Genomic DNA, 9,723 nt, shown 5'->3' with positions numbered 1-9,723 from the left:
CGGAGCGCGGGCCTACGGCGGCAGGACGGCGCCTGCGCCACCCGTGACGTCACGCCCGCGTCTCCCGCGAGGCGCCCGCGCGCTCGGTTACGTCAGAGACGCGCGCCCCGCGGTGTGGCGGCGGTCTGTCCGTCCGGGGCCGCCATGCTCCGCCTGGGCTCTGCGCTCCTGGCCCGCCTGGCCCGCGCCCGGCCCCGCACCCTGCTGCGGCGGTGCGGGGCGGCGGCGGCGGGTGGTGGCGAGGAGCAGGAGCGCTTCGTCTTCCTCGAGTACGAGCCGGACCCGGCTGAGAAGGCGGCGGCGGCGGCGCTACGCCGGGCGCGGGAGCGGGAGCTGAAGCCGCGGCGGGAGCGGCGGGCGCGGGGCGCAGCGGCGGCAGTGCCGGGCATGTCCGACCCGTCGGTGCCGCCGAGCGGCGTGAGCTGCTCGGGCTGCGGGGCCGAGCTGCAGTGCGGGGACGGCGGCGCGCCGGGCTTCGTGCCGGCCGACAAGTACCGCAGCCTGCTGAGCGAGGGCCCCGCGGGGCTGCGCGGCGCCGTGTGCCAGCGGTGCTGGGCGCTGGCGCACCACGGGAGCGCCCTGCGGCTGCGGCTGCCGCCCGACGAGCACCGCCGCGTGGTGAGCGCGGCCCTGCGCCGCCCGCCGCGCCACGGCCGCGGGCCGCTGCTGCTCTACGTGCTCGACGTGATGGAGCTGCCCGACCCGGTGCTGCCGCAGCTGCCGGCGCTGCTGGACCCCGATGTGCCCGCCGCGGGCGTGCTGGTGGTGGGCAACAAGGTGGACTTGCTGCCCGCAGACTGCCGCGGGCACCTGGGGCGGCTGCGGCAGCGGCTGGCGGCGGCCTGTGCCCGGGCCGGGCTGCGCGGAGCCGCGCTGGTGGACATCCGCCTGGTGAGCGCCAAGACCGGCTACGGCGTGGAGGGGCTGGTCAGCCGGCTGCAGCGCTCCTGGAAATGTGCCGGCGATGTCTACCTGCTAGGCGCCACCAACTCCGGCAAGTCCACGCTCTTCAACACCCTGCTGCGCTCCGACTACTGCAAGTCCCGCGCCCCCGACATCATCGACAGGGCCACCGTGTCCCCGTGGCCAGGTCAGGGCATTGCTTGGCCCTTTGTAGCACGGGTAATGGGGGATGTGGGGTGCGCAGGAAACAGTGAGCTGTGGGCCTCTGGACTGCTCCTGGCCACCTCTGCAGCAGGAGAACCTGTCACCAAAGGGACATCTGCCACCCTGAGCACCTCCGTGGTGGGCAGCAAGCTGCAAAGGTGTGCCATGCTTCAAATTGTCACCTGCGAGCAGTGGCTGAAGTGTTTAACCTCGACAAAAGGGGGTTTGGGAGACATTATCACTCTCTGCATCTGCCCAAAAGAAGTTGTAGCCAGGTGGGAGTCAGTCTCTTCTCCAAGGCAGCCGGTGACAGGAGAAGGGGACATAGCCTTAAGATTCACCAGGGCAGATTTAGGTTGGACATTAGCAGGAATTTCTTCACCAAAAAGGTGACTGGACATTGTAATGGACTGCCTAGGGAGATGATGGAGTCGCTGTGCCTGAATGTGGCACTCAGTGCCATGGTCTAGTCAACATTGTGATAGTCTCCGAAGTTTTTTCCAACCTAATTGATTCTGTGATTCCTCGGGGCAGTAGGAGTGGGGTGCATGTGCTGAGGATGCTGCACATCCTGTAGTGCTCAGAGGCTCAGTAAACCAGAGTGGGTCTGTGTGCACCCTTGCCAGTAAGGATGGCGCCTGATGCACTGTCCCTGTCCATTAGAGGTGCCCTGCAGTCTGGAGAGGCCAGGAGGTGGAGTGGTGAACACCTGTAGGCCAAACCAAGCTGTCTGGAGTTGAGACTTACCTGGGGTGTACTAAATCAGCCTTGGCAGCACTCGGCTTTGAGACCTTTTTATTCAAACTATAGCTGAGAACAGGTCTTAAGCAGGTGGACGGTTTTTTTTTTTGTTTCCTCAAGTTGGGAGGCTAGTACTTTATGGGAGCAGCTGTATTTCCACCTCTGAATTTGTTTGACTGGGTTTCACCAAACAATTAGAGAAGCAGTTTTTTTGTAATCTTGTTCCTCAAAGCTGAAATGTATCAGGTAGTCAGAGACCTAAAAGTGCCTTTTGTTTGTTTTTCCAGGAACAACATTGAACCTGTTGAAGTTTCCAATTATTAACCCCACGTGTGACAGGATATTCCGAAGGCAGGAGAGACTAAAAGAAGAGGCAACAAAAACAGAAGATCAGCTGAGCACTGAAGAAAAAAATTACCTTAATCAACTTAAAAAGCAAGGTTACCTAGTGGGTGAGTAAAGATGTTACGTTCCTGCCCCTAATAAAAATGCTCCATTACACAAAGGTTAAGTTGTTTTGACCAGTGTTTGCTCCCAGATTAATGGGGGAAAGACCTCTATCTCCTCCATAAACAGCATCATTAGTACTTTTGAATACCTGTCAGCTGCTGCAGTAGCAAAGGGTTCATCTGTGTAATGCATCTCCTGTTTGAATGAGGCTGGCAAATGCTGATAGCTTAGTAGTTTGCAAGGATATCACAGTATGGGCCATCTCTTGTTCCCAAATAAAGAAAATAAATTTACAGTAAATTCACGAATACAAGCCGCACTGACTATAAGCCGCATCTCTGGGTGTTGGCAAATATTTCGGTTTTTGTCCATAGATAAGCCGCACACGAATATAAGCCGCTCTGTCGTTCGCAGCGAGGACCCGCGTGCAATCAGTAACAGAACCGCGGGAGGGCGGGGTTTACTGGCTGAGCTAAGGCTGTGCAGGCTCAGCCCGCTAGGGGCTGCTGACGGGGCCAGGTGGTCCAGCCCGGTGCTGCCGCTCGGGGCCGGCCGCCGCTGCCACTGGGCTCGGTCACCCCGGGTCGGCGCTGCCCCGCGGTGGCAGGCAGGGACGGAACTTCCCCCGCTCCTACGGCAGCGGCGGCGGGCGGGGACGGAGCTTTCCCGCGCCCGTGGCGCCGGCGGCGGGCGCGGACAAAGCACCCTGCCTCCTCCCCGGGCCGCGGCAATGGCTGCGCAGGGCTCCCGTCGGCTCCCGGAGCCGCGGCAATGGCGGCGCCCCCCCCACGTCGGCTCCCCGGGCCGCGGCAATGGCTGCGCCCCCCCCCCCCCCCCCCCCCTCCCCTGGGCTGCGGCAGAGGAGGGAAGAAGAGAGCTCTCCCGCCTCTCTCCCCGCCCCCCGTGCTGCCTGCAGGGAGCCAGGGCAACACGGTAACACTGTAACAATTGCGAAATGCCGGCTTTTACTGGCAGGTGCTTGGCTCGGCACTCTGGCTGGCACGTCTGGGGTTGTAAATGTCAGAAAATTATTAATATATTAGCCGCACCCGACTATTAGCCGCACTTCCGGGTTTCCACCAAAATTTTTGTCAAATTGCTGCGGCTTGTATTCGTGAAATTACTGTAATTTTAAATAACCGCATTTGGGCTGCAGGCTACAGGGGTTGTGCATAATTTTAGTGTTTATATTGTAGTATTTATATTTAATTTTTAAATTTTACTTAATACATTTTATTATGCTTAGTATTTATATTCAAAAGAGGGAGTTACCAGAAGATAGCTTAGTTTTTCAGGTAATTCAGTGTTTGGCAGTCTGAGGCACTGAAAAAAGAAGGCAGCCTGCTTTACCATAAATTGGAAGTAACAAAGTGTCTGTGATCTGGTACCTGCTGGGATTTTGGGGTATGAGGAGTGCTAAGCAAGACTTATAGAAGGGATTTCTTATCATTTTGGCTTTTGAACATACAGATTTCTAGCCACATAATGTCTTTATCACCTTTATAGATGTGCATCTCTTAAACCATCAAAGTGGCAGATGTTTGAAAGAAAGCAAGTTAATAAGTAAATTAGCAGGAAAACTTTTCATTTTAATCCAGGTAGAGTTGGAAGAACGTTTCAACAGCAGAAGTCTAGCGCTGAGATTGACTTTGACCCTGACCTGCTCTCCTACAGCATGGATGAAGATCCTAGAGATCCCCCTAAGAAGCATGAGGAAAGGGAGGAGTTCACTCACAACGAAGTGAAGGATGCTCGGTGGTGTTTTGACACTCCAGGAATTGTAAAGGAAGACTGTGTAGGTACTCTGTGGTGCTGTTTTGGGCTGACAGGGTTTGAGAGGACTGTTCTGCCTTAGCTGTGCCTGTGGGAGAGTGTCCCTGCTGTATTTCTGGCATGAGGGTTCTCTTAGTTTAGGAATTGTATTAAGATAAGGTTTGCATTTAGTTGAGAGGAGTTCATATGGTAATGCTGTTGCATTTCTGAGTAGTGCAATACTGCCAGCTTTGCAAAGGAGGACTGCATCACCAAGCTTCCACAACCTCTGAATGAAGGGAAGTAAGCAAGAGTGCTCTTAGCAAGTTCACACCAGTATCACCCAATGAAGCTGGCACTTTAGCTCTCACAGCCTATGGGAAAAGGTGGAGCTTAGGAAGGTAGCCAGAGTCTTATGACCAAACCACATCTTAGACAAAGCATTCTCCTGAAACTAGGAGGATCTACAGTGTTGCTGCTACTGGCTCCAGAATACATCAGGCCTTTATCAGTAGAGCAATGCCCTACTGAAACCAGTGCTGACAAAGTGCACATGTCCAAAACAAGCATTTTTGATTTTTGATCTTTTTAATATCCATACAGAACTGCAGGTCATCTTTTGGGGTGTGGAGAGGCTCACAGGCCAACTATAGGCCTCTCCTCAATGGGGAAGATTAAATAGTACAGGGAGGCAGGAAGGTTCCAAAGAGAATGAACTGCAAGGACTGTGCTGAGACTTCACAGCTCATGTGCAGGTGCTGCTTTCATGAACACTAGAAGACTCCTGGTTTTCTAGTGATGTATTTTTCAGACCATAACCTGCTTTACTAACCTGCACTTAGGTCTCTGATCGCCAGTGTAGAGACTGGCATCAGTTTAGACACCTGGTTTGGTAGCTTGAGACTGTGTGTGCTCTTCCCTTCTTCTGGAGTTGAATACATGTGGAAAATAATTCCTGCATCCAGAAATAGTTGCTGCTGTTTCTGATCAAAATTTCAGATTGAATTTTGTTCCTGCAGTCAATGTTCAGTCTTAGTGGAGGACAAGCAGATTGTCTGTGGCAGATTTTGGCAGGAGGAAATCTTCCTGTTTCTCGCTGACTGTGTGGACCAGAACTAACTGTTGCATCAGATGTTCTTGGTATTGCTTTACTTAATCTGTATCTCTCTCTATCAATATAATGCCAATACTAACTTCGTTGTTTCCATTGAAACATTTGGAATGAATTGTGACAATTTATTTTGCAGGTTTTGAATCTCCTAACAGAGAAGGAAGTAAAGCTGGTTTTGCCATCACATGCAATTGTTCCACGGACCTTCATTCTCAAGCCAGGAATGGTCTTGTTTTTAGCAGCCTTGGGACGTATAGATTACTTAGAGGTAAGAAAAAATTTTGGGAGCAGCTGTTTAATCTCTTACAGTAGCACCAGCCATAAAAGGCTTTATGGGTAGCTTTCCCAGACCCTTTCATTGCTGTTTTGGAGATGATGAATCAGTTACTGAATCACTGCGTGAAGTCAGAATGTCTTGGGATGGGTAGTTCAGAGGTTTGTTACTTATTACCAGCGTGCAGTGTTACATAGTGTATAATGGGAACTGCTTTTGGATGCTGACTAACATCTTCAGTTTAATCTTCTTCCCTTGACATATAAAGAGGCATGAGGGAGGGAGGAGAATGTCAGAATTAACTGGGAAAATAGGTGGGTTTCCTCATTTCTGTGTTTTTGAAAGCTGTCTGCTAAGAGAGAAAAGCATAGACATTTTTCTTTCCTGGCAGACCTCTGAAGTACTTCCCTGAGGAAGCAATTACTTGCATGGATATTTTAATTTCTGTAAAAAATATTTTTCGAATGTGCTGTGTGTCTCCCCTGTAATTTCCTCCATGTATTAAAAATCCCATGCCATACACCCTTATCAAACTGTGGAGTTGACCTCCCACTATGATTTCTCTGTAAGGGGCAGTTTCTTTCATAAGATTAGACGTTATCATAAGTCTTAGATCATGTTCCCAGTAGCTTGCCCTGTTTTAGGTGTGTGTATGGCTATTTCTTTGTTTCAGTCTGCTTTCCAAGATCACCACAGAAATGTTGAATTGGTACTTTGCTAAGGACACTCTCTACGTGCTGGAAGAAAACCAGAAAGGTGGAGGGGGCAGGGATTCTGTAAAGTAAAAAATGGCAGGAGCACACATCAATCTATCAGTCTTACGTATCTCTATCCTCCTGAGATCTTGGAGGACAGTTGTTCACAGATCATGACAGAAGCTTCTTCTTCAGCTTAGACCTTTGAAGGAATTCCTGCACTTATTTCTGGCTGCTGGTAGTGTTTGGAGAGGTCTCTCCCCTCTCTGACCTTGTTTGCTCTTCCTGCAAATGTGATGAGAGTGCCTGCTGAAATTGCTCCGCTGACTTTGCACAGCTTGAGAGCAGCTGGAGCCAAGTACTGTTGGATGAGTGCTGTGTGTTAGAAATGTAGAGTGAGCAGCACCAGACCAGATGTCCATCACCTCTTGTGCTGAATTACCCCACTGAGTTTGTTCTTGTGGGTCAAATGAGAGCAGAAATCTCTCTTGGATGATTTACCTGAGCTGAGCAGCTGTGCTGGCAGTAAATACGGCATTGGGGGTGCTTTGAGGCAGGATAGTGAAGCTGTGGGTCTTCTCTTCTGGAATCTCAAATCTCAGTTTTATATAAACCCTGACTGCAGTCATTGTCAGAGGCAAGGACCTCTTGGACAAGGAGAGGGCATCAAGCAGATAGGTTTTCAACATGCAGGAAAGAAGTGGGGCAGGAGAAAGAAAACTCAGGGCTGCTTTTCTGTTAGCCTAATTAACATCCACTTTATTTCAGGGAGAAAAGCCTGCCTGGTTTTCTGTCTTGGCTTCTAACCTCTTGCCAGTCCATGTTACCACACTGAGTAATGCAGACACCATCTATGAGAAGCACACAGCCCAAGAGTTCTTAAAGGTAAGGGGAGGTGCTGGGAGGAGCTTGTGGCTGCAGGTAGGCAGGAGCCCTGTCTGGGGCACAACTGACAGGGAACATCCACAGGTATCAGGAGTTTGGGACTTGAGCAGTGGGTGAACAGAGATGTGCAGTGTGGAGCAGTCTTGCACAGACTGAGGTGTGTTAGGAGAGAGCACTCAAGAAGTGTTTTCAGCAGAGTTTCTGTTTCTAACATTCAGGCTGATAAGATTTGCAGTGCTCTGCTTACTCATACTTGGCTCTTCTTGAACAGCCTTAAAGTGCAGGCGGCAACGGGGATATTTTCCATGGCAAACCTGCAGACTGGAGTTTCAGAACAGATTGCCGTTGAAAAATTTTCTTTGCCTTCTGTATGTACCTTAATCTCTTGGTGATCTGACTTTTTCCTTGATACAGCGATGTTCTGTGTAGCACTTGCAGACTGATGGGAGATAGGGTGAGCTTGTGCTGGAATTTCCATTCCTGTGCACATGGGGAACAAGTTCTGTCACTCACATCGAGGCAGCTGGCCTGATCCATCGGCTGCATCCTGCAGTGGGCACTCCATCTTTCCTTACCTCCCACAGGGTTCCTCTGGATGTGATCCTGACTCTGTTCTAGGAAACTTGAAATAACTCCTGGACATTATTCAATCCAGTTCTTAATTAGCTAACAAATGTTTAATGTCTTTATTTTTCCTTGTGCCTTGTTTGCCAGTTTGAGGTAGGAATGCTGAAGAATCTCTTGACTGTTAAATAATTTCCCTGTGTTTTAATCTTAGGTTCCCATGGGTGGGGAAGAGAGAATGAAAGAGTTCCCCCCACTTGTCCCTCAGGACATTACACTGAAAGGAATTGGTACCACTGAGGCAGTTGCTGATATCAAGCTTTCCTCTGCAGGTAATTTAATATTTCTTCATTAGTTTGCTTTGCAGGGTCTGCATCGTAGAAACATTGATGAGAAGAGGCCTCTGAAGGGGTGAAGCTGTGTTTCCTGCTTAGAGCAGGACTGTCAGCAACAAAAATCATAGCAGCCATGACTTTGTCCAGACAAAGTGTGGCAGCCTATAAGAATGGAGATTGACAGCCATGCTTGTACAGGATGACAGCATTGGAATATTTTATGCTCTGGCTGCCATACCACTTCTACAGCATCTGGAATGGCTGTGACACTGTCAACTGTCCAGGTGAGAGTGAAAGGGCCATTGATTGGAAATCTTCATTCTTTTTTTTTTTTGGTAGTTCACACCATCCCTCTTAAATTTGCCAGGAAGAGCTGTGTCTGAGAAGAGTGGGTTTAGGTGCTACCTTCTGTGGGAAAGGTCTGGATATGACCTTTGAGCTTGTTTCTCAAGCAGCCACACGAGGGCAGCTCAGACTTTTAGCCACTCTGGGAGACAGTAGTTTGTGTCAGAACCTTGTTTTGATCCTAGAGACTTGTCTTCCTCACTGTCCATATTCTCTCTGTCTGTGCAGGTTGGGTAGCAGTGACTGCTCATGCAGAAGAGGAATTGCTGCTCCGAGCCTACACTCCCAAGGGCACTGCCCTGGTGGTGCGGGAGCCTCCCCTTTTGCCTTACATCAGTGCCATCAGAGGGGCTCGGATCCCAGGCACTCCTGCCTACAGGACCAAAAAGCCTCCTTCCTTTGTGGAGAACCTAAGAACCACGGGAAGCAGATAGCGCTTCTCATCACCCGAGCAAGGCGGAAGACAGAACAGCCCGTGGAGAACATTGTGACTTAGTGGTATTCTGAAAATGTTGGACTCATTTTGGAAGGCCAGCAGGCACATTTTGGAAAGCAGGTGTGGGGGAAGCTCCACAAGTCCACATCTGATCCAGCTGCTGAACTGCAGCCATTTTGAATTAACTGAGGGCTGGGACCTTGCTGTTGGGAGGGAAACAGCTTCTCCCTGGGATCTGCATCGACAGGCAGATCCCTTTACCTGTTCCCTCTTGAGATACAGGGTGGAAACTCATCTGCCTGACCTGATCTGACTTTGCTGCTCATAGAGGAGGTGGTTTCTTGCAGGCATGCTCCCTCCTGTCAGAAATTACCACCTTGTTATTAAGGTGTTTCCATAGATCAGGTGTTGGAGGGAGTTGCAAGGAGCAGAGAATGCCCCAGTGTGGGTATGGCCCTTCTAGTGGCTGATTCTGATGGAACAGCATTGACCAAAAGTCGTGTCCTTTCTCTCCTTCAGCATCTGGAGCAGATTACTATGTGCAGTATCCTGTTTTTGGATGTAGGAAAAGTGATTTAATGAAAAGCAGGTCTGCTTATGTGCCTGAAGAGGAAAGTTTTGCAGTTCACTGCTTTGATTTGGTTTCTGTAGCTTGGATACAGGTTTTTGAAAACAAGGATATAGAATAAAACTTTTCAGAGACGCTCTTTTGTTGACCTAGTTGACAAAGCACTATTTGTGTGTGTATAAGCATCTTGCTAAACACATGAAAGGTCCAGTTCAATAAAAAACATGCTCAATCTGCCAGACAGGCAGATTGAGAGACACATGGCCAGCCAGTCTGCTGAAAAAGAGGCAAAACAAAGAATGTCTTTTAATATCCTTACCATTTTGCTGATGTTTTTCTCAGTCAGTCTGTTGGTCCCCAGAGGTGTCTCTGCTATCCTTGAGTCCTTGGCTGTTCTCCTGAAGAAGTCTGTGTGATCAGCAGAAATCATTGGCTCATTCAGCATCCTCTTCTCACTGCC

The 9,723-nt window shown here is 50.1% G+C and overlaps 1 protein-coding gene across 1 annotated transcript; it reads left to right on the top strand.

Annotated features, from left to right (window-relative positions):
- Window positions 1-144: 144 nt before the first annotated feature.
- On the top strand, window positions 145-9,402 carry NOA1 (nitric oxide associated 1). Its single transcript, XM_033061092.2, has 7 exons — window positions 145-1,090; window positions 2,136-2,300; window positions 3,897-4,093; window positions 5,298-5,429; window positions 6,899-7,015; window positions 7,794-7,911; window positions 8,488-9,402. Exons 1-7 carry the CDS (start codon window positions 145-147, stop codon window positions 8,691-8,693), a joined length of 1,881 nt encoding a protein of 626 aa, XP_032916983.1. The 3' UTR covers window positions 8,694-9,402.
- The last annotated feature ends 321 nt before the right edge of the window (window positions 9,403-9,723 follow it).

Source organism: Catharus ustulatus, chromosome 5 (assembly GCF_009819885.2).
Source record: "Catharus ustulatus isolate bCatUst1 chromosome 5, bCatUst1.pri.v2, whole genome shotgun sequence".
Taxonomy (NCBI): Eukaryota; Metazoa; Chordata; class Aves; order Passeriformes; family Turdidae; genus Catharus; species Catharus ustulatus.
This window is presented reverse-complemented; position numbering and strand designations above follow the sequence as displayed.